General features: G+C 33.9%; 3 protein-coding genes across 12 annotated transcripts; 1 reads left to right on the top strand and 2 right to left on the bottom strand.

Moving 5' to 3' along the window:
- Positions 1 to 15,728: 15,728 nt before the first annotated feature.
- Positions 15,729 to 17,996, bottom strand: LOC108468537 (uncharacterized). Its single transcript, XM_053031950.1, has 3 exons — positions 17,347 to 17,996; positions 16,711 to 17,260; positions 15,729 to 16,130 (listed from the first exon to the last, which is right to left on the bottom strand). The coding sequence occupies exons 1-3, from the start codon at positions 17,994 to 17,996 to the stop codon at positions 15,984 to 15,986; spliced, it is 1,347 nt and encodes a 448-aa protein (XP_052887910.1). The 3' UTR covers positions 15,729 to 15,983.
- A 147-nt stretch (positions 17,997 to 18,143) lies between these two features.
- LOC108469774 (beclin-1-like protein) lies at positions 18,144 to 22,806 on the top strand. 3 transcript variants are annotated; one of them, XM_017770802.2, is made up of 10 exons: positions 18,144 to 19,182; positions 19,484 to 19,824; positions 19,918 to 20,088; positions 20,592 to 20,716; positions 20,951 to 20,999; positions 21,222 to 21,380; positions 21,465 to 21,550; positions 21,812 to 21,883; positions 22,071 to 22,220; positions 22,354 to 22,806. In XM_017770802.2, the coding sequence occupies exons 1-10, from the start codon at positions 19,032 to 19,034 to the stop codon at positions 22,601 to 22,603; spliced, it is 1,554 nt and encodes a 517-aa protein (XP_017626291.1). In that variant the 5' UTR covers positions 18,144 to 19,031; the 3' UTR covers positions 22,604 to 22,806. The 3 variants fall into 3 exon arrangements, with proteins under 3 accessions (XP_017626291.1, XP_052887909.1, XP_017626290.1); XM_053031949.1 differs by having other exon boundaries at positions 18,823 to 19,182; positions 22,144 to 22,220; positions 22,354 to 22,423; XM_017770801.2 differs by having other exon boundaries at positions 18,836 to 19,182; positions 22,044 to 22,220.
- Positions 22,807 to 22,949: 143 nt separating this feature from the next.
- Positions 22,950 to 26,326, bottom strand: LOC108469776 (uncharacterized). Of its 8 annotated transcripts, none has more exons than XM_017770804.2 (10): positions 26,175 to 26,316; positions 25,735 to 26,059; positions 25,498 to 25,540; positions 25,224 to 25,355; positions 25,033 to 25,138; positions 24,760 to 24,942; positions 24,312 to 24,471; positions 23,812 to 24,140; positions 23,599 to 23,688; positions 22,950 to 23,220 (listed from the first exon to the last, which is right to left on the bottom strand). In XM_017770804.2, the coding sequence occupies exons 2-10, from the start codon at positions 25,767 to 25,769 to the stop codon at positions 23,156 to 23,158; spliced, it is 1,143 nt and encodes a 380-aa protein (XP_017626293.1). In that variant the 5' UTR covers positions 25,770 to 26,059; positions 26,175 to 26,316; the 3' UTR covers positions 22,950 to 23,155. The 8 variants fall into 8 exon arrangements, with proteins under 8 accessions (XP_017626293.1, XP_052887911.1, XP_017626295.1 ...); XM_053031951.1 differs by having other exon boundaries at positions 25,735 to 26,045; XM_017770806.2 differs by having other exon boundaries at positions 22,950 to 23,217; positions 25,735 to 26,326.
- Positions 26,327 to 27,918: the final 1,592 nt, after the last annotated feature.

The following is a 27,918-nucleotide window of genomic DNA, read 5'->3' as shown; positions in this document are numbered from 1 at the left end:
TTTCTAAATTCATTTCATTTTCATTTCTCATTTCATTTCATTTTCATTTCTCATTTCATTTCACATTTCATTTCATCTACTTTTTTTCATTTAAATTTATTTCATTTTCCATTTTAATTTACGTTTTTTCATATTAATTTTTGTCTCATTTTAATTTATTTCATTTCAATTTATACTTTATTTTCATTTCATATTCATTTAATATTTCATTTCATATTCATTTAATATTTTAGTTTCATTTCAAATTCATTTCATATTTTATTTTCATTTCATATTCATTTCACTTTATTCACTTTTTAATTAAAAACTTAATTTTAATTTATATATTTTATCTTTTTCTCATGTCGGGCCTTGGTAAGAGGGCTTGAACTTAGTGCTGGCCAATGTAAGGCTATCTGTGGCAGGCTTGATGCTGGCCAATGTGAGGCCATCTCTGGCATGCCTTGGTGCCGACCATTCAAAGACCTTTTTGGCAGGCCTTGCACCTTAAATCAATCTCTTTTTTTCTTCTTTAATTTTTATTAAATTTGAATTTCATTTCATTCCAATTTAAATTTCATTTCAGCCTGATTTCAATCAAAAGTTCAATTTCTCATTTAGATTTTACTCATATATCTTTTTAAATATAATTCCAATATTTTCATTTCGTTCCCTATTTTAATTTTATTTTAATTTCACCTTTTACTTTATTTGATTTTCAATTGAATTAATATATTTAATGTGCTTTAAATTAAATATGTATGTATATTGTATTATAATTTAATGTGTTTTAAATTAGGAATAAGAAAAATAAGTATTAATTATTATATTTAATCAATTGTATAATTTGAATAAGGTATATCATTTGTATAATTTTTCATATTTTTACAATGTTTTTACAAGAACATACGCTCAATAATATATCATTTGTCATTTTTGAGTCTGGTATTAGGAAACGATTGATCGGAAACATAGAAACAATATGGGCAAGTTGATCAGTTGTGTCCGGATGTTAGACGCACAGTGCAAAATTTGGGTTCGCCCGTCTGCCTGAAGTCTATGTCATTTTGAATTCTCGTAGATTGTGGTCAACCTTTAGGATGTCTAGGAAGACTATGGTCATGCATCATCTCGAAAGTAGGAGGTGAAACTTCCCAGTTTGAGACATTACGGATTACAGGAAATTCGTTCCCCCATATACGCAATGTGCGTTGCAACGTGTAGATCTCGTCTGTAAATTGTTCAACATTTAAGTTTGCTCTCGCACACGCTGCATGAACATGCGCACACGAATATTGGAGAGTCTAAAATATCCTGCACTCACAACGCCTGTTTTGCAAATCAACTACCTACGACCTAGGTGGAAAACCTGAGCAATGGCCGATGTACTCTTGAACTCGAAAAATTTCCAGGTCGTGCGAAAACAATTCTGCGTTCATTGTTTGCGCCTTTCGACTATTTACCATCATGGCCTTTCAGACGGCCTTTCAGACGACCTCATCGTGCACGTGCTCGGCCTCGATCTGCTTAGCTTGTCTCAACCTTAGCTTAGGCATCAATGTGGCCAACCTATAGAATGTTGCCGAGAAAACAAGAGAAATTGGTATATGACATGTGTGCCTCAAAACAAAGTTAACTTCCTCTACTAGTTTGGTCGTCATTTGTCCATACCAAAACCGCTCATTGTAACTTTGAGTCAATTGTCAGTTTTCCATGTAACAGCCTGATTTTGTGCCTAGTCAGAACAGTGGTCTCTGGACCACAAGTACAACATAAGAAATTTTATTTTATTATATTTTTATTGTTTACAAATTCACAAAATGATTTCGTGAAAATCTCTTTCGAAAATTTTGACTTTTGGGCACTCAATTTGGTCAAAAGGACTAAATTGTAAAAAGTGAAAAAGTTGATACATGTTAGAGGTGTCTAATTGTTATGAAATTTTAAATTGGAGGTCCTTAAATGGTAATTAGACCATTGGATAATTTTTTTTGACAAAAATGGATATGAAATGGGTGAAATAGAATATTTTTAAGTTAGGAGCATTTTGGTAATCTAGTAATTAAAATGAATAAAAACAAAATAAAACCCAAAATTTATTTTCCATCTTCTTCCTTGGCCAAATATTGCATGAAGAAACCATGGCTAGGGTTTTCCAAGCTTCCAAGCTCGATTGTAAGTTTGTTTTTGCCCCGTTTTTAATGATTTTTACGTTTTTAAAATTCTCGTAACAAGATCTACCTATTTCTACCATTTATTTGAGTTATGATGAAGGTATAGGATTAGAACCATGTTAGAAGTTTGGGAATTTTGATGTTTAATGGTAGATTATGCATGTTTATGGTTGGAGAAACAACTTTTGCTAAGTGATTTTCGTTGAAAATGCTTAAAAGGACTAAATCATAAAACTTATAAAAATATGTAGTAAAAGTGTGTTCTAGTGGAAATTTTGGGCTGTTCTAGTTATGAAAATGATTCGGCTAGCCTTAAAATGCAAAGAAATTGAATAAAAATCATTTTACGAGCCTAGGGGTAAAAGTGTAAATATGATAAAGTTTAGGGGCAAAAATATAATTTTTCCATAATATGATTTTTGGGTCACAATGAATAATGTGACTAACTAGTAAGCTAAATTTGATACTATAGATAAAGGAAAACGAGATTCGAGCTTAAATCAGGAAGGTTCGAGATTATGGACTAAAATGGAATAATTACCGTGCTCAGATTCGAGGTAAGTTCATGTGATAATAATAATAATAATGCAATGTCATACTTGAATTGTAAATTATATTATTGCCTCATAAATTGAATTATTTTCCATACGGATGTATACGACAAGAAGTTGACAAGTAAGTACCTACGATAATGTTATTGTTGTTTGTGATTGATCTAAATTAGTAAGTTGATTCGAAATTGTTGAGTTAAAGGTTATTATATGCTATGCATAAGAAGTGATCTACAGTATGTCTATGATGTGTGATGACAATGTGATGATTTGTGATTTTGTTTTAAAAAGCGATTATCATGATTATTATCATTATGTGAAATCACGAGCTTAATTACCATCGTGAGATATATGAGTCGGTCCTAGAGACAAGTTTCGACGAGATACGTATTCGAAGAAACCCCGGGTGACCCTGAGGAATACTTAGGATACGGATATTATGACACCATGGTTAGTAAGATCTCGTGTAAGACCATGTCAGGGACATGGCATCGGCGTTGATATGTATGCCAGTGTAAGACCATGTCTGGGACATGGCATCGGCGTTGATATGCATGCCAGTGTAAGACCATGTCTGGGACATGGCATCAGCGATGATATGTGTGCAAGTGTAATACCATGTCTAGGACATGGCATCGGCACCAATATGTGATCCCGTATAAGACCATATCAGGGATATGGCTTCGACATCATTAAGTTATTTCGTATAAGACCATATCTGGGATATGGCGTCGATATGTAGATCCATGTAAGACCATGTATGGGATATGGCTTTAGTACTTTATTTGGTGCATGATGATCCCGAACGTCCTTCAGTATTCCAGGCGGTCCAACAGACCATTCAAGATTTTGGTTAAGAAGAGGAGTAATATGAGTAAGAATATGTGGTACAGGTATGTACGTGAATCTCTAAGCTCATGGTTATTGAGATTTTGAAATGTCGAGACCCTTGGTGAGCTAAGATGTATGAATTATGGTTATGAATTTTGTTGAAATATCTTGCTAACTTACATTGTGAAATTGAACATGGATTCCATGAAATGGTGAGTTCATGATTAGTTGAAAATGAACTTATGATAGTTATCATTATATTGCACTAAAACAGTTTTGGGTAGCAGTAGTAGTCCGAATTTGAAAATCCATAAAAAATTGTGGAAATCGAATTAGAGGCTGAATAAGATATGAAATTAAAGCTTATTGAGTATAGTTTTACATAGATGAAACGGTGTAAGAAAAATAATTCCATATTGTGATATATTTGAATTTTTGTGAGATAGAGTCAGAGTGATTTCGGGCTCCCCTATCTTAATTTTGAAAAATCATTAAAAATTATATGAAAATAATTATAGGTTATAATTCATATTAATAAATCCTTAATTAGTATATTTTCAAGATAAATAGACAGAAACATTATCTGAATCTCGTACTATGAGATATTTAATTTTTAGTAAAGAAAGATCGAAGCTGTCAAACAGTAGAACAGGGGTAATTTTGAAGAATAAACTGTACTTATTGGGTAGACCAAAAATTCTAAAAATTTTATGGTAAGAAGATATGTGAGTTTAGTTTCAGGGAAAATTAGAGGATCTTAATTTTGAGTTCTGTAGCTCTAGATATTAATAATTTAGTGAATATGACTCGAGTAGACAGCTTGACTGGAATATGAGCAAATAGTGGAATTATGTGCAACTTCAATTGTGTTACTATGAGAATATGTTGTAAGAATTTGGCAGAAGCATGTTAATAAATTTCTTATCATTATTTTCATACGGACTTACTAATCTATAAAGCTTACCCCCTTCTTTCCATTTCTTTAGTGTTGCCAGGTTAGCTTGGGGTTGGATATCGTTGGAGGCAGCATCACACTATCAAATTATCAAGTTGAGATATCAATAAACCTTAAGTGCTTTCAAGTGAGTGGCATGTATAGAGACTCAGTATTTTATGATATGTGTTTCATGATTTGGCCAATTGAGTTGGCTTATAATGATTCAATTGTATATAGCCATGAGATATGGCTTATATTGATTATTGGGTTGTAACCCTATTATATGTGCATGCACAAGCTTAAAAGTTTCATGTGTTATGTGTATGTGACTTGATATGGTGTGCAATGTCTTAAACAAGTATGTTATTCTACGCATGGACAGTATGTTGGTATTTTATAAAGTCATGAGTTAGCCTTGAATATGAATGTTTGATGATTAAGTTGAAATCTTTTGGTATGATGGTAAACACGGTATAAAAGTATAAGTAATAACATAATAGACAAGGCCAAATGAGTATGTAAAACACATGTATCATGACATGCAAATGCTATGTTGTGGCCCAATTGAGGATGTTTAATCATTAAATGGATGTCATGTTACATGTCCTTGATGTTGTATAAATGTGTGAGGGTCTATGGTTGACTAAGGCTTGGAAAATAGCCTAAGTGTTGACCACATGAACAGAGACACGACCGTGTGTCTCAGCCGTGTGAGGGATACGGCCTAGCACACTGGCGTATGTCTTGGCCGTGTGACCTTAAAACATTGCTGACATCATAAACAAAGAGTTACACAGGCTAAGGACAGGGCGTGTTCGAGCCATACGGGCATGTGTGACCACACGGCCTACCCACACCCACACGGGTGTGTGACTCTCCAAAACTAAAAATTTTTTTAAGTGTTGTAAAAAGTTCGTAAGTTCTTGGTTTAGTCTCGACCCACCCCCAATGTGTGTTTTGGGCCTCGTAGGCCCGTAGAAGGGACGATATGTATGTGTTTGAATGTTTTTTAATTGGTTGAAATTTTTTGGTCCGGTTTTACATGTATGTGTATGTTTAAGTCCGGTAATGCCTCGTATCTTGTCCCGGCGTCAGACATGGGTAAGGGGTGTTACACTTTATGCTACCCAACCATGTTCAGAGATTTGTTGTAAAGATGACATCTAAGATTCAAGCTTCGTGAACCTTTGCCTGAATCTTTGCGGTTCTAACTCATGAGCTACATATGCAATTTGGAATCAGTATTTTAAAAACTTATAGGCTGATAAAATTTGAAAAGGAATTTTTGAAATATATACAAACAATATTTTTTACCTATGTTCACGAAATATTTTTTCCATTCTTTATTGTTATAATCTCTGTGGAAGTTTGTCACGATGTGCCGGATGCAATAAACAAACCTCCACAGACCCCCGATTTCCTTATCACAGCAAGTAGTCCCTTCGATCTGTTTGATATAAGGCAAATGTTTCTTCCTGACAATGTGTCTTTGTAGATTTCTGAGGAAAAATTCCAAAGACTCGAAGCACTCACGCTTCATGATGGTGAAAGCAATCGAAAGTATATTTCAGTTGCCATCTTGTGCAACAACAATCAGGAGTATTTGCGTATATTTGCCGTACAACCAGGTCATGTCCACTTGAACCATCGGCTTGTAGTAAGGGAAGGCCCAACACATAGCTCGAACGTCCAAAACAATCGATGAAAAACCTGTTTCCCTAATTGTATCTCCTCCTCCAGGCCTTTATATTAGTGTTTGCCAATTAGTCACTGTCTCGGGCACATACTCTCACATCCCGGCTATCCACCCTTGAAGCTCATTGTATGACGCATCCCAGTTACCATACAACTCTCGCATCGCCATTTTCTTCACCTACCATGCCTTTTGGTATAGCACTTTATACTTAAATCGAGCTTGCATGTCCGCAATAAGGACCGACACCTGAATGGTGGGCGACTCTTTCACCAAAAGGATGATGCAGTTGCATATTGTTTTTTCATCTAACTTTCGATGGTCTTACGACATACGAGCAGACGTGCATGTGTGTGAACCTTCTAGTTTTCTTATACGAGCAAATGTGTATGTGTATGGACCTTCTAGTTTTTTTACCATCCACATCTATGTCTGCTACATTAACGCGAATCGAACACGCCAATTACACTTACTTGAGGCTTTCCAACATTCTCCTACATAGAAAGACTGCTTCAACTTTGTTACTTTATAGTCCACACCTAACTTAAAGCTAAGTTGTTTTATAGCATGTAAACAGTCTTTCTTGTTATCGAATTGTTGTCCTACGAACAACTCTTCATCATCGAATTCATCATCAAGTAGGTGAGCCGGCATAATGTTTGTATATTTTGGGAACTTACGTGCAACAGTCGCATCAAGATCCACGTCGGTCATAAAAGACCTTAGATTATTTCTTATAACTATACCGGGGCCCGTGTTCTCAGCCAAATGGGGGTTTGCATTTTCACCCTCCACCAGGCCTTCATCATCTATGTCTTAGGGACGTCATCCAAATCGGGGTCACTGAAATCATCGTTGGGATTTCGGTGAGACTGATCATCATTATTAGACCCTTCATCACCATCTTCTATGGTGGCCAACACCTCTGGATGGATCTCTAGACGAGTACACGAGTTGGGGATGTTATACGAACATCCATCGGTGTTCGGATTTTCGGGAGTTGGCTTTGACTGTCCACAACCCGACTAATATTATTAGGAGACGTTAAGATCAAAATCAATTCTAGAATGCTGGCTTGCTGGAATTACAACTTGAATAGGATCTAGTTTAGCTATCTCTGCGAACAACTCAACCGAGCTGGGATTATCCATATCAGGGGGCAATAAATTGCCATCATTGTCCCTAGATCATCATCATTTTTGAGCTCCATTTCTGAGAACTTGAACGGATCTGTTGAAACTGGAAATTTGTAAAACAGTCTCAACATTTGCTTCCCGCAATAGGTTGCTATCTTTATACTGATTTTTTGTTTTAATCCGCCACCGAAACACGTTTGTTGAATCTTATTCCTATTTTTTTTTTCAACTTTGAAATACACAGCCTTTTTTAGTTGTATTTATCATTTCTCCATCAAAATGAACATAAACAAACAAAATCTGGGAACGCATCTTAAAAAAAATTTGTTTCCTTCTCAACAAAGAAAAAACTGATATTTTTAATCTCGATTTTCAACTAAAAAAGCAAACAAAAACTCAAATGGAAGACAAAACACCTATATATATATATCTGATAAATTTGGTGCCAGCCATCTGATTCCCAAAATTAAGAAAACTAATTTTTTAATACTTGGTGCTGGCTATTAGTGTTCCAAAATAGAAAAAATAATTTTTTTAATCTAATAAAATTGGTACCGGCCATCGGTGTCCCAAAACCCCAAAAGAATTTTTTTGGACCTGAAAAAGGTGGTGCCGACCATCAGTATCCCAAAGTAAAAAGAAAAAAGTGCCTTGGAACCCAAAAAATGTACTTGGTGTCGGCCATCTACTGACCAACAATTTTTTTTAAATTAATTATGGTGCCAGCCATTAGTGCCCCAAAGTAAAAAAAAAATTGCCTTAGGACCCGAAAAATATAAAAAATTTATTTTTTTTAAAAAATGACTTTGGTGCTAGCCATTACATGGCTAGTACCCAAATTTTTTTCAGATACTGGTATTTTTGTATACTAGTATGATACGATTTAAAAAAAATATACCCTGGTACCGGCCATTCATGTCCCAAACTCAAAAAAATTATTTTTTTAAAGCCTGACACAATCATCAGGTAATGACGGGCAAAAACATAAGGTGGTGCCGACCATTGAATTCTCAAAACCCAAACTTACTGTTTATTTAATGTAATTTTAGCGAATATTTTTGAACCAGAGATATTTTTGTAAATATTAATTTTTTTTGAATTAAATGGATAAAATAAGCTAGAATTGAAGTATAAAGCCGCCGAATAAGGAAAATATTAAATTTAAGGCTTTTAAGCCTTTAGTTAAATAAAAAAAAAACTTTAAATTTTGATAAACTCTAAAAAATAAAGCATTTAATTTAAATATTTTTAACTTTCAACTTTAAATTTTATAATTTTATTTAGCCCCTAAAAAAATTTATTGGTTGGCCTCTGTAAACAACCTAATGCTATTGCCTTCTTCCCCATCAAAAATTGCCTTCAAAAACTCCAAATAAATATCCATTAACCCGCTCAGAGATTCTTGGTTCCACCATGTGAACACATTCTTCTCTTTTTAAGCTACGTCAACAAAACTTTTAGACCGGCTTTAGATGACCAGTTGGCTCCAATGCGATGTGGTTAGCACCTTAAACTGGATTGAAGAGTTGTTTTGAAACAAACTCCAGAGTCTCTCAATCTTTCTCATTGACCTTTACCCCTCCATTGTGATTTTCCATTTCCATCTCAACCTTCTATTTCCCCCTACGCTTTTTACGTTTTGGTTATTCCTTCCTCCTTCGAAAGCTAATGGCATTCACTTGTTCCTTTAAATCACCTTTTTCATTATTTCATTTTGTTATTTATTTTGCAGATTACCAAATAAATGATTGCATAAATTTGTTTTCATATGATAAAGTAATAGAAAAATATTTATTTATATAATTAGTACAAGTGAACTAGAAAAATAAAGAAAAAATTGTTCCAAAAATACTATCATTGTTGATAATTTTATTTATTAAAATAATATTTACCATTATAGTAACTAATTTACTGTTACTACTAGTTTTTAATCACATAAAATTAATTTTACAATCCTTTGTAATAGAGGAAAAAAACGAAGATTAAACTATTAAAACTTAAAAAATAGTCGTGAAAAGTGAAATTATTGAAAATGGAAACTTTAAGGTATACTTATTTATGGTTCATGTTGAAGATTAGTTTAAAAAGAGAAAGTGTTTAATTAAAAATATAGTTTCGAAAAATGAATTTAAGCAAAAAAAAAGTCCGTTTAGAAAATAGGTCGAATCTCAAGTAAGGTTTTCTGTCTAAGCCAAGCCTAATTTTCCAAAAAAAAAAAAACCTTACTTTTTTATTATTGTTTTCCTATTATTTTACTTCATTTAACTATAATAGCATGTTTGGTTGGCTGTAATGCTAAACCATTATAGGTGAACTCAGTGGCCCATCCCCATTCCATTGTTTGGTTTGTTGTAATAGGCTATTACAGCTCTATTCTATACAGTCTTATTCAAGGCAAAACTGTCGTTTACCATTCAGCACTCTATCCACGGAATACCCATTCAGCGTGTGTGAGTTTCAACTTTACCCTTCTCCCTCTTTTTCGTTCTCACGTCTGAAGCAACTTCTTTTTTTTCATTCTTCCCATTTCCTTCCAACCTTCTCCTCTTTTTCATTGTCACGTCTGAATCATCTTTTTTTTTTCATTCTTCTTCCCATTTCCTTCCAACCATCTCTCTCTTTTTCATGCTTATATCCTGACCAACCCTTTGACAAACCTTATTGTTTAGTTTTATTTTTCCCTTTGCTCTCGTCTAGCTTCCTGTGAAGGCTAAAACGGTTCCTTTCTTTCAGCTACCCACGTTTTCAAGCTTCCAACTTTCCCAGAAGCCCCAAGGCTGAAACCGAGGAGAAGACGCTACAAATACTAATTTGGGATTCCATCTTCAGTTTTGGCTAATACCCTTTCCAAGGTATAAAGCTCTCTTTATTAATTTCATCATTTTATTTCAAGCTTTATGTCCTTAGTTCTGATATGGGTTACTTTTATTCGACTCGTTCATGCTCAAAATTTGGTCCTTTTTGAGTAAATTAGTCGATGCTTTTGATTAGTTTGATAGTGGGTACCATATCATATGTTTCTTTTATGTGAAACACTGCTTTGCTCCTTTGAATTTGGAACTGGTAGACTGTTGTTTGCCTTTAGTCTGCTATATATATATGCTGTGGAAAAGTTATTGGCATTTGTGCTATTTTTTATCCTATCCTTTTACTATTTTCAGGCTTTTCTTCTTTTCTTTTTTCTATTGGTTTTCAACCAGAACATATACTTGTTTTCTTTAGAGTGTTGAAGAAAAGATTGCTCGGCATGAAAAAGATGGGACAGTAGTAACAAGGTGTGCTTTCTAGGCTTTGGATGTAAAAGCTTATCTTCATCTATATTTTTCATGATTATCATCGTAATGTCCTTTTCTGTTAATTTTATTGTGATTCTATTTCAATGCTTAGTTTTTGTACTGTTTTATGTGTTAAACCTGGTTCTGTGGTTTGCTTCTGCTTGTAACATTCTCAGTTCTACTTTTTGACATTTTCTGCTTAGATATATATATGTTTCTTTGGTTAGTTGTAATCATGATTATTTATTATTATTATTGTTTTTAAAGTGTTTTAGAGCATGAAGTCATTCCCTCAATGAGAAACCGGTTACCATTCTTCTTATTAAAAAAATGATGGGAAAACGTTGAAACTTGTTTGTTGCAAGAAACATTTGAGTATGATGGGGAAATAACTTAAACCAATAATGGTCTTAGTATGTTATTTCTGAAACAAATCAAGAAGGGAATGAGATGTTTTATGAGGTAAAACCATAAAAGGTGTCATAAGACAGATTGCAGGGTATCACTCCCTTCCGATTATACTCTTTATTTATATATAGATGTGACTTTTTTACAAAAGGGTAACAAATAGGAATGAGGTGGTAAATTTTAGTATCATTCATCATTTCACATCAGCCAGTTTGTTCAATTCAATTCATGTATTTCTAAAGATGCTATTATGAAGCTGTTAGACTTGCATCACGATATGATCTTTCTTGTACTTCTATGCCTTTGTTTGAGAAATTTTCTCTTATCCTTTTAGGGAGATAGTAGTGTAATTCAATGCTGATGTGGCGGATGGAATGCCCTGGAAATTTGTTCCAACTCAAAGAGAGGTTCTTAACTTCTCTGCTGTTTTGGGGCACTGTAAAGTGCTTCTTTTATCAATTATTTTCTTTTTTTTTTTATTTTTCTGCTAGGTGGGAGTCAAGCCTGGAGAAAGTGCTCTTGCTTTTTATACTGCTAAAAACTGAAGTTCAAAACATAACTGGTGTCTCTACTTATAACGTCACCCCAATGAAGGTACTGATACTTACTCATGCTCCATTATGAAATTTGGATCTTTGAAATTTGTTATTTCTAAAGTTAAGTTATTGGTGTTTGTTTAGATCTTTGTCAAACTCTCAAATGTTATTTGGTTGTGTGAGCCGTTAGGCTTTTTAACCATTTCTTGCTAGCTTAGGTTTGACTTGTGTTGTTTAGGCTTGAATTATGTACATGATTTAGTAGTCTTCCTTTCAATATTATTGTTCAAATAATTTATTCTTTGTCATATTCTTGTTACTACATTCTAGTTTGGATTGAGAAAATTGTCTGCTGAGCTCTGCTACTCATTTATCCTTTTGTGCATGTCATAGATTCCATGACATACACTTCCTTTTCTCTTTCTCACTCCATGTCTAAATTTATTTCTAGAATTTTTTAGTGGAACCCGCATGAGTCTATGCCTAACCTCTTATAAAGCATGTTTGAAGGTTTCCGGTATCATTACTTTATATTTATAGTTTGCCATTGGGGCTTCTAGGTGTCACAATAGGAGAATCTGCAATATTGTTTTTCTAATGGTCTTAGCCAGGAAGAGTCTGTATTACAACTGTTAATTTAATCGGAATATTTCTTGATAAGGGTATCTTCAAGTTTGAGATAAAATTATTGCAATCAACTCTTGTTTTAATTTTCCTTTTGCAAGCAAAAAAGGAAATAATATTTATGTAAGATAAGCCTAAAATATCCAATAGCTAAGATAGAATTCCAATCCTGAAGGTGGGCCCGTGAGGCAGGTTAAAGCTCACTTTCGAACCACACAGTTGTTTTCATATGTTTGTATCAATACTTGGCTTTCTTTATCCTCTAATTTTTTTATTTTTTATTTTACATAGTTTGATTATCCTTTTCTACAAATTGGATGACCAAAGAAACATTAGGTGAAATACAATGAGCTTGTTATGAGATGATAAGCTAGAACGTGGAAGCAAAAAAACCTTTAGGGCGAAAAAATTGATTACATTAGAACACATTAACTTACTGGTAATGTTTGTCATTATCATATCAGAAGCCTTAAAACTTTGACTCGGTTTCTTGCTTGCTCATGTTCCTCTTCAAGCTGCTGTTTATTTCAATAAAATCCAGTTCTTTTGCTTTGAGGAGTAGTGTCTTTTTCCTGGAGAGCAGATTGACATGCCTGTAAGTCTTTTTATTGTTGAAAAGGCAAAACTTGTTGGTGATCGTCAACTAACCTGTACTTTCTTACAGGTTTTCTTCTACATAGATCCTGAGTTTGAAACAGATGCCCGAATGGATGCTATAAACAACCTGATTTTATCATATACTTTTTTCAAGGTTTCCGAAAAATAGAAGGGGGATATTTAAATTCATAGTGAAAATAGAATATCATTCACATGAGAATAAAAACTATTGGTTAGGATCCCATTTTCATATACCGGGAGAAGAGGGAGAAGAAACATTCTTTTGCCGGAATTATTTTATTATTACAGTCTCCTTTCACCTCTTTATGGTGGAAACAGTCTATTTTTGTACCAGGCTCCTCCCTCTTTATACCAAGGAAGTGCAGAACTTGTGTAAAATCCTTGGTTGTTCTAGTATGGAGTAAATGCGATGTCACTGTCTGTATGTGTTTTATCTACTATGGAGTTCCTATCACTGTTTGTCTGTATTGGTCGTTATGAGTTTTGAATCATACCAAGTACATACACGAGCATATTCATCTTAATCTCTTGATATAATTCCTAAATCTTAGTGCATTGAAAAAGAAAAAAATGAACATAATCAAATTAACTAAAAATGGTAGGTTTTAATATATGAGTTAGTAATAAACTAATTTTAATTGCTAATATTTAGTTATTTATATGATTTGTTTGTGACAACAATAAAGAAAATGTTTTTCATTCGTAGTAAGTTTAAATTTATAATAATTATTTTTATTTTATATCTAATGTTTTAACACTCTTAAGTTAGTGTGATGAAGTTGTTGATGCCACTAAACCAATCCATTTCGGTACAAGGAATAATATTTGTGTTAACTATGGAAGATGGGAACCCCATCCCAAGTATAACTTTAAAAGAAGAAGAAAAAAAGGGCAGCTTAAGCCTTGCAAAATCTTCATCAACTTCCTCTTTTATTAAAAGAATCTGTATTTAACTTCAAATTCAACTATAGTATGATTTGCTTCTGAATCTTTTTGTTTAATAAGCTAATGCTCTTCTATCAACTGAGTGTAAGTGATAAATGCTTTGCCTCATTCCCAGCAGACAAAGTTTATTGATGAAGAAGGGACTTGTTTGATGTTCATTGGATCATGTCTACAATAATTAATTACCAGAATGATTTGAGATTTTATTTCCTTCAACTATTTTCGAGTTTGATTATCAAATAAATTCATGAATCTATTTGGATTTGATCAAATTGGTCAATCGTGGATGTTTGAATTTGATCAAATTGGTTGGTTTAATCAGGAATTAGTCAGGTATCAAGTTAGAAAAGACATAAAATTGGTTGCCTTAGGTTGGGTATCAAGTTGGAAAAGGCATCAAATTGGTTGCCTTATGTATTTGTATAAATTGTTGAATTAGGTTAAAAAAACTAGTTAATCGGTTTTTAATTTTTATAAATATTATTTTTATAAATTTTAATAATTTATTTAATTAATTCATTGATAAATTAGTGGTAAAATCAATTTGACTATCGACTTGGTTCTTAAAACTTTTGGCTTGTAACTTTTTGTTAATATATGAATATTATGCTTGGATGTGAAATATAATTCTCAAGTTATTTATTACTTCTAATATTTTATTTTTATTGTAGAATAATTAAATTATTTGTTTCACTAATGATATTTTAGCACATTAAATATGTATTACAGTTTAAAAATAATAAAGTAGATTATATATTTTTATAGTATTATATATTTTGATTTTTAATTCATATAATAATAATTATATTAAGAATGTTATTAAATTAAATTTTTATTAAATTATATTTAATAATAATTATGTTAAAATATGGTTAAATTATTTATTATTTATTATTAAATTATTTTCAATAATAATCTTATTTAATAACAATAACAATAATCATCTAGCTAAAAATTTTTGCTAAGGGTATTCTGGTCATTTTAGTTTTTTTCCTTATTATAACAACAACATTCCATTTAACCAAACACAATAATCCTATTACAATTCTATTCCATTCCATTCAACCAAACAGTTGAATTCATCGATTCTGACTCTATTCAATTCCAAATTCTATTCAATTACAAATTTCTATTCCATTACAGTGAACCAAACGTACCGTTATATTGTTATTGTTTTGATATTGTATAACTATTGTTTTATTATTAATTTTGTTACTATTTTAGAGGAATTTACTTGTTAAGTTGCATCTATCTTAGTGTTATTTAAGTATATAGATTCTTCAAATTTATTTTAATGTTTTTAGTGTTTTTAATATATTATGTATTCTAATTCTTTTTATATAAAAAATAATATAAAAAATTTTAATATGGGCGGGCCGAGTTGGACCCAAGTTTTAGTAGTTTTAGCCATGTTAAACTTGAGTAAAATTTTACTCTCATTTTTCGAGTCGAACTGAGCCCAAGCCTATTAAATGGATCTAGAAATTTTTTAGCAATTAACCCATGAACACCTTTAATTTAAGGTACAAGTTTTTTTCTTAATAATTATTGTAAGGATAATGACTTACTTGATCATCTAATTTTATAAAAGTTATTTTAACTTTTATTTAATTTTTTGTTTTTTAGACTTTAAATTTATATTATTTGTCAAATTATCTCAAAATGAATACAAAAGTTAATATTTATTTAACTTTACTTGACATGACATATATATATATTGCAATGTAAATATCATATTAACAATTAATTAATTAATTACTAACGTAACATATACATGACAATCTACTTGTATGTCGCATTAGTAAAGTAAATAAATTTAATTTTTCAGTGATTTGATTTAAGGACGAAAAATAAAGAAAACGAAAAATTAAATGAAAAGTTAAAATGAATTATTATTATTATTTTTTATGAACTTGAAGTCCCGATTGTATCTTACTGTAAACCATTCCAAATATATTGAGACCTGAAATATTCCATTTTATCAAAAGAATAGACAAGAACGCAAAGAATTGGGGTTTCAATTAGCTAAAACACCACATTCTTATCACCATTATCATTCCACAAATCTCAAAATTCAGTTTAGGCGAAGTGTAACTTACAGAGACCATTAGTTAATATCCCCTCATAGCTAACAGAGTTTTAGCTTACAAGAACCAACTTATACAATATTGAACAGAAGCGAAAGAAATATATACATTTCTCCGTTTGACAAAAAGGAACACTCCTTAGCAATACACTATGAGGTGATATGAAGCCTTAGCCTACTACATAGCTTTTCACTTCTTCGCAAGCAGCTTCCTTGGAAGCTTATCTAAAGGGGTAGATTTTAGCAGGAACAGACGAGCAGCTCGCTCTTGCAAAGTACCCCCACATTTTAGCCCACGTGACTGCAGTTCAGATTTCAACCGCTCCAATCCAAGAACCTTTAGAAATGATAAATTAGTTTGCCCCCAAAAAAAAAAAAGGATAAATTAGTTAGTTCTGAATCAACATTGAGCATTATAAAGGCAACAGCATCACCATGTGGCCCATGACAATTTAATGCATATGCCATTTTTAACTTCATTCCATGGTATCCTTTCTTCAATTCTCTAGTTTATATCATCCAACTACTTTTTTAACATCAACACGAAGACACTGCCTAAATAACATCAAACAGCTATGGCAGGATTTAAGCTTTAAGCTAAAGGAAAGCATTTAATAAAATTGCAACAACAAACTAAAGTAAAAAGGGTGAGAGACCGAAAGTTGTATCGCTTCTTCCACCTCCTAGATGCATCAATGGTATCAATCTCTATACAAGGGTGAGAATAACAAGGGCTAGAATGAACAGACAGCCCAAATAGTTCGGATTTATTTGTTAGCAAGTTTATAAACAATGTCTTTCAAACCATCTAAAATTCTATATCTACAAACTTTAATGATTAAAAAAGGAAATAAACAAGCACTCAAAATTAGCTAAGCCTAGGAAATAGGAAAAGAACTTCAAGTGGGCAACCATACCTCCATCTCTGCAGAAGAATTAAAGTCATCAAAGTTCAATGGATTTTCTGGTTCTGTAGCATTAACATTTGAAACTAATGTGTCTTTGTGAACTTCTGGTTTTGGGATAGAAGAACAATTAAGTCCATCAATCAATTCACTTCCAACTCCATTTTCCGCAACCGGATCAGCACTGAGACATTGACTAACTATTTCCTCTTGATTTTGAGTTTTAGTTCCATTTTGTTCTGGCATCTCAGGATGAGCTGCTTCACTCCCAGCAATCACATCTGCTTCAACCATGGCATCAACATCTTCACAAGATTCCGAGCTTCGATGCAGAACAACCTCCTTCTCTTCCTCAGAACCAGTACCACTTGAGACTCCAATTGAAAAGTCTATATCCTGTTTTCCCCCCAAAACTGAACCAGAACTCCCCTCAGCTCCCTTACTAGAATCTGAATGATTCCCATTGTTCAAAACTACAGATTTCTCATTTTCCTCATTATCTTCATCCTCACTGCTATAATCACTGTCACTATCACTCTCATCCACTTTCCTCTTTCCCATCCTATATAAGCAAACAAAAATAAGTCAACAATCTATATATCAATACCAACCTTATAAACGGCAAATCAAAAGAGCTTAAAAACTTACCAAATCTTCAATCTTTTGGGGTCAGCTCCTCCCGGCACTGTCTTCCGTTTTCCATTTTGGCAGGCCGCCCTAACGGACTCTTCAACCACCGCCACGCACCTCGCCGACTGCTCTCTGTACTTCTCTACGTACTTCTCGGCCTCTCCATCTCCAACTCCTTTTTTCCCAGTTTTTGCTTTCTTCTTTATGAAGTCTTCAGCGATCTTCTCCAACTTTCTCTGTTCTTCCTCCGCTTTCCACTCCTCCAACCTCTTCTCGGCATTTACATGCCTTAGCCTCCTTCCGCTCATGTCTCGGCACGCCTCGAAATTGCTTGTCTTTTTCTGCCCGGCCTTTGTGGCTGCGCCACGCAGCAGAGACCCGAAACCTCCTTTGCCACCGAGGAGCCGGAGGGAAAGGTTGAGGGTAGCGTTGGAGTGGGAAATCACCGAATCGTCCTTGAGTTGATGGCCGCGAATCAGTCGCTGGAAATTGAAAGGGATTTGGGTAAATTCCTGAATTCGGTGCTTGACATCGCCGACTTGGACTTGAAGGGTTGGGAATAGGAGCGACAAAGTTTCACCATTGAGAAGTTTAACGAACAGCTGTAACTGCCTTGGGTTCAGGTCCTTCATGTCGATATCGTCTCCGCTGATTTGATCATCTTCCATAACAGGTACGTGTCCGTGATTTCAAGATGAAGATTTGGGGATCAGGGGAAAAGGAGAAACTAGGGTTGGGATCCTGATCATACACCTAATTTCCCGAGTAGTCCATCTTTAATATATTGGGTGTTCGGGTCAACTCCGCCGGGTAACGGAGAATCCTTAAAAGAAAAGGCAAAAAAATGTTTAATTCATCAGAAGGCCTCAATTTTATAATATAAATTTTAAATTGATCCCAAACTTCAAAACATTTTAATTGTATCTTTAAAGTATTAATATTCTATCAACCAAATTCTTGTATCACCTTAGTCATTAGCTTGGATATCAAACATCAATTTAAATATGAGGTGAAACACATTTAATCACATAGTTCAAATTATAAATATATTTATTTATCATATGAACAATTTGGATCACACATGTTAATAAAATAACTTTCTTAAATTTATTAGCTCAATATACTTTTTAATATATCATATTCAAATTATTCATAAATGTAGGTACAAAGTTATTTGGTGTTTAATCCACTTGTTTTGATTTTTAAATATGCTTTATATCAAGTTTGAACTAATATCTAATGTTGAAATTAATACACATGCTGACATAGGGTAGGTTTGGATGGACGATACGTTTATTTGCGATTAATGTAAAGACAATAGTGGCGGTGATATTAGGTATTACACTAATATTGTAGCGTGAGACAAAAAGTAAGCTAAATGCACTGCACTCCATCGCACTCCACCGTCCGTCCAAACCCACCCATAATGACCTGATAGATATAATATTTATATTTTAAATATTTGATTAGAAGTTTAGAGAATAATTTAAACTTTAAGCAATAGTGTAGGGACTGTTAGTGAAATTAATCCAAAAGTCGTTGGGCCTGGTCACAAAAAACCTGTCATAAAAACTGTTATGATTTCTTTTGTTATGTTTTACTTGGACGGCTCAACAATCGAAACAACGAAACCCTCCATCTCTCTCTCCCCTGATTGCCCGACAACCCGAAAATCTCCCTTCACATAGAATTCGATTAGCTAAATGAAGAAGGAATATATACCCGATAAAGGTCGGAGCTTACCCGTGGATCCAAATCTCCCCAAATGGATCTGCCAGAACTGTCACCATTCCCTCTGTATCGTCGGATTCGATTCCTACGTCGACAAGTTCCCCAACGACTCTTCTCGATCAGGTTAGGGTTTCTCCAATCTCTTCCTTTTTAAATTTCTGCTTCTGCCCAGTTGTTGAATTTAATATTTTTTCGGTTTAATTAGCTGAGGATTAATTCTTTTCGATTTTGAAGTGGTCTGAGTTGCAAAACTTATAAAATTGGGGATTTTCTATTATCTTCATGTATTGATGCTGGAATTGGGACCAAAACACAGTGGATTCTTCAATTATTTTATTTGGCTACTAAGTACTAAACCTGACTATAATAGCAGTATTTCAAGCTGATGTTCCTTGCTAAGAAAATTGATGTATGAATGATGCAGCAATGCAGGGGGCTTCGATTCATGGAGCTAGCAGCATGCTGGGTTCAACACGAATGGATAACTCTTTCGTCGTGCTGCCAAAGCAAAAGCCCTTGGCCCCAGGAATCCCTCCACGACCTCGTGGCATTCCTGGTCAGCCTGATACTGGCCAAGCTAGGAAAGGTATGGAAGAATCATTTGTGGTGGTTGATAAATCAGAGTCTGCTTCTGATGGAAGTGGGACGCAATTACCATCGTCAGAAGGTGGACCAAGCAGTTCTTTGCAGCCGAACAACTCTGGATTTCACTCAACTATTACTGTCCTGAAGAATGCATTTGAGATTGCCACGACTCAGACACAGGTATTGCTCATTTTATTGCTTTTCCAGTTTGGTGCTTCATTGTTGTAGAGAGGATATATTTATACTCTTTTATTATGCATTCGGCATTTTTAGGTTGAACAACCATTATGCCTTGAGTGTATGAGGGTGTTGTCTGACAAACTTGACAAGGAGGTTGAAGATGTGACTAGGGATATCGAAGCATATGAAGCCTGTCTTCAGCGCCTGGAGGGGGAACCACGAGATGTACTCAGCGAGGCTGATTTTTGTAAGGAGAAATTAAAGGTAACTGTTTGGCAGTTTCTATGAGTAACTTATATGATAAAGGATAAATGATTCCTCATGCTAGTACTTTAATTTGCAGAGAGAATTGTTAAGGGCTTTTTAATATTTTCTAATGTCTAGACACTCTAAGGCTTTAGTTTCACTTTTGTTTGGATGAGGGAGGTTTCACTCCAGAATGTTAATAAATTTTTGGTTTCAGAACAGCGTATCATAAAAGACACTAGAAGATGGCAGAGGGCTAGGATTGTTAAAATGTACAAGGATCCGATAACTGTTTTACTGGATGAATGAAAGAAAATCCCTTTGAATTAACCAAAAAAAAATCCTTCAAAAAAGAAAAAACTTTTCCCAATGTTAATCTGCATTGTATTGTTGAAAAAATATGAACAGTAAACCAGGAATACTTGTAAATGACAGTTCCTCATTATGATAAATGCATTAACCGCGTTGATAAATGATTTTCCTAGTTAAATGCATATCTGATTGTCTGTTCATTCTGTAAGATCGAGGAAGAAGAAAGAAAACTTGAAGCAGCAATTGAAGAAATAGAAAAACAGAATGCTGCAGTAAATGCAGAACTAAAAGAATTAGAGCAAAAATCAAAACGATTCAAAGAATTGGAAGAGCGGTAAGTTTCTTCTTTTTCTTCTTCTTCTTCTGTGTCTTTATCCTTCATATGTGGTCGCCTCAGATAAAATTGTAGTGTTGTACAACACTTGTTTTACCTCTTTTCCCTTTGTCCTCCCCCTTGATCCTCCATCTCTTTCTCAAACCAGAATGCAAAGCACACCTTTATTTGTATATGACCAGGATTTTTTTTAATTATCAGATCCTTATGCTTGTTGGAATCAATGTGTGACAGGTATTGGCAAGAGTTTAACAACTTTCAGTTTCAATTAATCGCTCATCAGGTTAGTTTCTGATGCAGTCTCTTGACCAAAACTTTTCTTTGACCCACAATTGATTGATAAAGACAGTCCAAGATGGTTCAGCAAATGTCAAATTTACTAATGTTGTTATTTACATTGTTGTGAGCAGTAAAGTTAATCAACATTTGCAAACAAATATTCTTTCAAATAACAAAGCGAACTCCTTAAGTACCTTCTTACTTTACAAAATATTTCTTTTAACAGGAAGAGAGAGATGCCATTTTGGCTAAGACTGAAGTTTCACAAGCACATTTGGAGCTGTTAAAGCGAACTAACGTGCTCAATGATGCTTTCCCTATCTGGCATGATGGAGAATTTGGAACTATAAACAATTTTCGTCTTGGACGACTGCCTAAAATTCCAGTAAGAAATTGACATTATTTTCCTTATGGAAAGTTGTTTTTGTTGGCAGTGAAGAGTGACTGATATTTGTTGTTTTTGGCTTAGGTTGAGTGGGACGAAATAAATGCTGCCTGGGGTCAAGCTTGCCTCCTACTTCATACAATGTGCCAATATTTCCGACCAAAATTTCAGTATCCTTTTCTAGTGATTGTTAGCCTACGTAGTAGTTCCATGAAAAGTGACGTTCACAGTCTGTATGTGTGTGTGTGTTGTAATTGTTCAAGTTATGTGGTCTACTCGTTTTCTTATGCCATCATCTATTTCTGCCTGTGTAAGGTAAAATAGTAGTTAAAGCGAGCACTATCTCAACTTTGGGGGAACTTTGCTACCTTTTGTGCCTAAAAGCAGTTTATAAAGTGATATGTGTTGTATCCTTAATTAGTGGCTTTCAGCTATCGGATAAAGATAATTCCCCTGGGTAGCTACCCTCGGATAATGGACAGCAACAACAATACATATGAGTTGTAAGTGTAAAGGCTTTTTGACTATTTGAATGATCTGATTTGGAATATTAAAAGCATGTAAACCTGAAAGGATTGGTGCATCCTTGGGAGTACGTAATACATAAATCTGGGCTACGTCCTCTTATGTGTTTTACGCATCATGCTTGTTGCATGTTTTCAGTTGCCTGCTGCATGAATATGTTTCTAGGTTTGGTCCAGTGAACCTGTTCTGGAGTACACGGTACGACAAAGCAATGACACTATTCTTAACTTGCCTCAAGGACTTTGCTGAGTTTGCAAATGCCAAGGATCTAGAAAACAACATTCCACCTGAGAAATGCTTCAACTTACCCTACAAGTGAGATTTCTTTTTTATGTAGAATGGTACTCCTTAGTCTCTTCTGTATCTGAATATCAATGTGATTTGGGTGGTTCTGAATAGAGTAGATCCGAACTTTTGAATTTACTGTTCTATTTGTGCCATCTTTCAGGATCGAGAACGATAAAGTTGAAAACTACTCCATCACACAAAGCTTCAATAAGCAAGAGAATTGGACCAAAGCTTTGAAATATACCCTCTGTAATCTTAAGTGGGCTCTCTACTGGTTTATTGGAAGCACCAATTTCCAGCCTCTATCCGCCATGGTTTCTTCAGCTACCGAAGTTCCAGCTGTGGGCTCTTTATACGCAAAACGTGGTACTGATCCCAAATTTGTAGCTCGAAAGCCATCAACTTCGTGATAGAGATCTGTGCATAACATGAATATTATGTAAATAGTGGCAGACTTTTAGTTTTGTGAGGTCGAACCATTATGTTTGTTGTCTGATAGCATCGCATTTAAAACGTAAAATATTTTTACAGTTTCTTACCAAAAACACCAATATAATTAGTCCTTAAGCGCCGGCTTGTTGATTCATGCAAAAATGAGTTTTAAAAGTCAAAAGTCTGTTTGCCAAATTCAATAGTATTCCAATTTATTGATTCAGAACTGGACGCTGATAAACTCAGAAATTGGAGCACATTTGAGTTCGGTGCTATGTTGTCTTTTATTCAGATGTAAACTCAAAAGAAAATAATAAATATATCTCGGCCGTAACAGAATTAATCGATTGCCTTGTTACGAAAAATATTACAAGAACTTGGCTACTTCCATGTCTGCTGACTGCTACTGATTCATCAAAAACTAAAACTACACTGCTGAATTGTTCAAATACAGCTGTTCTTATTTATCTAACTCTTATTAACTCTATTCTAACAATTATAAGGTACAATACAATGCTCACCTTTGTCTACTATTTCTCTTCGTCAGACGGAGTGCACGGCTGTCCAGGGATAGAATCAACAAAAAATTCCTCTACTGAAACAAGTTAGATTTATCAGTGCATGTGTTCAAACACAAACAGATTAATATACATATTTCAATGGCGTAAATGTTGACAAGCTGAGAGTTTCAAAATGACAAATCAATGCCATTTGCACACTTGCTATTAGAATTTTACCAGTCATATGCAGAGATTTTTTAAGTAGACATGGATATATGGTAATACGTGCATTAAATTCTAAAATCATATTAGATTTTATAGCAGTTTAAAGGATCCCGTTTCTGTTTATAGATAGAAATGATATTTTCTTTTTGTTGTTTTCCCAGATTTCTAATCAATAGCAGCATCCTTCCTCTTAAAAGAGTTCATCAAAACAGGTATCAAGGTAAATATGTAATTGGAGACCCCATTACCTATATTCTCGTGCTCCGAAGAACCGAGCATAATTTCTGAATCAGAGGGAAGAAAAGGAGAACCAGGGTGGTTCCCAAGTGCTACTAAATCTGTAACAATTCCGAGGGCCATAATTCATGAGAATGAGCTCCATAAGGAAAGCAACAAAGAAAAGGAGGATAAAATAACAAGCATGCTATGCTCCTGGTATGGGTCTCATTACCACAACTTACCTCCCAAGTTTGAGAAATCGGCTGTAAGATCAGTGAGACTGAAATTCCACTGAATCTGATCAAGTGATCTAAGGGAATCTCTAGAATTGTCGGCTCCATTACCAGGTCCCAGTTGCAATCCTATTGAACTTGCCACATCCGCCGTGAAGGCCGAATCAAGTGTTGCTGTGTCTACTCCCATTTCCGACATGTCTGTTGCAGTGAAAGGGAAATTCCCACTGGACGCCACCGATGTAGGGCTCACTGGCATCTCTGACATAGATGACATCATGGCAGTGGTTGGAGGAACTGCAGGTGTCGCATCAGTTGCGTTGTTGTCCATCACCATGCTAGCATAATTAGGCAATAATTACATTGCAAGTAAAAGAAAGGTTGTTAATTAGGCAAGCCATGTTGAAAGAAATAGCATATGAAACTACGGAAGAAACAGGCTAAACAAATATTTGTAAGTTAAAAAGGCAATTAATGATAGATTGAAGTGAAGATGGTTAAATTCTCACTCATTCCCAGAATTCATCTGCATTGGTTGAAAATGACTGGGTGCTGGGACTTCATTGACCACATGACAGCTTGATATCCCCATCGAGTCTAGATGAGGTTGCCCTGCAGCTGGAATTGGAGGTTGTTGCAGCACAGGATATCCCATTGGTAAGTTGTTAACTGCGCTATAGTAAATGGCTTTGAATAACCATAATAGTGACCATAAACATTCCATTATGTTGTAAATTTACAAAGAGCAATGAGATCAACCAATTTTGAAATAATTAGTATTAAGCAACAAAAACAGCACAATCCCAGATATTTATCATGCTCAAGAAACAATTCAATGGAAAATTTTGTCCTAAATTTTCTTAACAAGTTGAGGCCATGAATCACATTTTGGTACCACTTCACAATGTAAAGAGATAATAGGGACTTGCTTCAATTATTGATTTAGTTAGAACTTACCAGGCATGGGATGAATCCCATTTTGGATTGGGACCAGAGGAACCTTTGGAGGCATAGGATATTTCATTAGATAATATTGATGCTCAAGCAAATGGTTAAACAAAAGGATTTGCTTCTTCAATTTCAGCCTTATATAATAAGCCTTGAAAAAATCAGCATTTTCCTCCTCCAGCTTTTGCCATACTGAAATAACCAAGAACAGTAAAGAAAACAACAGAGTAAGTTCAAAATATACTTACATGTACAACATATAAATATATATTCAATGGATACCTAATATTGTGAATCCAGGGTCTATCCTCGCTCGATTCAAGAGGGTTTTGACGACCTCGTCCTTATTCATGTATAGTTGTAAACATCGTTCAATTAAATTCTGGACCTGCAACCACCAGTTTACATAAATTGTGTATCGTTTAACAAAAACCAGCATAAAAAAATCATGATGAAAAAATGGGATTTCTTACAAGTTCGATATCCTGTCGTGAAACTTTTTGGCCATCATTGCTTGAAGCAGAATCAGCCGATGTTTGATTATTCTGCTGTTCTGTTTTGGATTCATTTGAAGCTTGAACCGAAGGTTTAATATCTTGTGTGTTCTGTAAATGGCATATAATTCCATCTTCAAGTTAGTTTCAAGGATCATGCTATAAGCAGACAGTTTTGATTTATGTTAAAACTTAGATTTAATGACAGACACTGAGCAATTATTTATAATTAAATTACTTATTAAAAAAATACCTGTAAGTTCTTCATTCCAACTGAAACCGAACTGCATCCATCTCTGTGTTCAACAAAAAAAAATGTTGCTTTAACTGAAAATTAAAGGATTATTGATGGAAATTCTCAATTGAAGCTGAAATGCAAGTAGGGACAAAAAAGAAAAAAGTTTTGAAAGATTTTTTTTTTCTACAGCGAAATAAAGATGGAAGGGGGAAGAAAACAGGACAAAAAATGTGACAGCTTTTGTTTCATTACATACACACCGACCAATGAGAGTGCTTTTTACACATATGGGTGTTGAGGACGACAGGTCATATTCGGTTAACGGAAAACAACAGTTAGACGTATAAAGATGTTAGAGGCGGAGAGCGGGCAGCGCCGCCGCTTGTTTCCTCGGGATGGAGAAAAAGGTACGACTTTCAAAGTTGCTGCTAAGGATGTAGTATTGACAATTGGCGGGTCGTGTTGTGGTTTCGCTATCAAGTGGGTTTGGTCCTATTTGCAACTCCAGCCTCTTGGGTCCTCCCCCATAGCAATCAATGGCAGAACATTATTAAATTTTCCAACTGCAAAAATGATTCTTATGTATGATATGAACAGAAAAAAAAAATTAGTGATGGTATGAAATGCGAATAGAGAGGAGTCATGATGCGTTAACATCAAGAATTGGATAATTATGTGTTGGAAAAGTGAACCTTATCTTGAAGATTACATTAGAGAATGGGTTAATTCCAGGGTCTTCTTATGCACGACGCTGAGAAATTTCCAGCATCAAATGTCTGGTCCCTATTTAAGCCAGGTGTTGATAGCTTGTAATTTGGTGCTACCAAGAAATTTACACTCTTGTTATTTAAAAAAATTGATTTAACACTCCTTTTAATTTAATTATCAAATTAGTACCTTTTTTAACCCAAGAGAAATAGGGACTAATTAACATCAATTTTAAATTTTTTTTTAAAAAAAACCCAACCTTATCCTTACCTAATAATATTAGGTGGAAATAAGAGCAACAGATGGATTTGCAGCAAAATGATAGGGTGATAGTAAATACAAAAATCAAGGGGTGGAGGTGCTCAAAGTATAGTGTTGGGTGTTTAGTAATGGAGCGAGGTAAGGCGATTGTCTCATCCACTTTTGAATTAATGTTGATAAAATATTCCAAAACAAAACACATTAAGATAATATTTTTATTGTATTATTTAGTTCTGGAATCAATTATTTTGTTTAACATATTATTTAAGAATAATTATAATTTGTCATTTAATATAAGTATAGATAATAATTGTTTTTATACTAAATTACTTGTACTTTTTATAAAATTATATAATATTACCATTATAAAATAATACATTTGGAAATGTTTTTTATAGGAAAAGTATAACACACTGTCATTAGTGAGTCTCAATTGTTAATTTAATATTATATTCAACCAAAACTATTGTTGGCAAAGTTGATAAAAAAATATATCATCTACAACAATAGGAGAGAAATATAAAATATCTATTTAACAATCATAATGAAAACTTTGATTTATATCTTATGAGAAAAGCTCTTGAAATTAAATCCCACATTCTTTCTTATAGTGAAAAAAGAAAGAAAAGAAAAGGTTTTAATCAAATAAATAAATAATAGAGTGAAGGGGATGAGCTTCAACTTCAAGTCTTCCAATAAACTAAATTCAAGTTTAGCAAAATCATGTTTGATTAAAAACCCTTTGACTGAAGTTACACATAGGTCGCAGACATTGAAGAAAACTTTCAAGCCATCAGGACTTCTAAACCTACCATGCCAATAATCCTGGTTTTGATAGAGAGAATCACCATTATATTTCATGAAAACAGTGCATGTATGAGATGGAAATTCAAATGATTGAATAAATAAATAAAATTATTTAACAGATGTAGATGTCAAAAACAAATCATCCGCAGTTTAATAAATTTAATCATAAGAGAATTTTAAAATGAAATATTTTTACAAATTTTAATCCATTAAAACTCATATAATCAAACTCCAGATTGATTGAAATGTTTGATAACATGGAAAATAATGGGATGCTTAGAAGGACAGGTTGGCAAGGATGGCGCTTCACAAAAACGATGGTGGTGGATTTTTTTTTTTTTATTTTAAAATGGAGATCAAGGTGAAGTTGATGAGAAAAATTCTTTACACCACAAACACATTTAAATAGAGAACACAATCTCCCATGAATCTACTATAATTTCTATTTTTACAAAAAAAAATAATAATCAAAATGCATGATTCTTACAAGTATTGATTTTCTTGCAATCTCGAAAATCAAATAAATTGGTATTACTCTTATGTAGCATGGAAATTGTTAGAATTAAGTGACCCAAATTCTTATTTAAATAAAATACGATGGAAAATAAAATAAAAGTAAAATCCATATAGAACTAGACTTCTTTTATTTTATTTTAGAAT

This window comes from Gossypium arboreum, chromosome 8 (genome assembly GCF_025698485.1).
Source record: "Gossypium arboreum isolate Shixiya-1 chromosome 8, ASM2569848v2, whole genome shotgun sequence".
Taxonomy (NCBI): Eukaryota; Viridiplantae; Streptophyta; class Magnoliopsida; order Malvales; family Malvaceae; genus Gossypium; species Gossypium arboreum.
The sequence above is the reverse complement of the archived record's forward strand: the minus strand, read 5'-3'. Positions and strand labels throughout refer to the sequence as shown.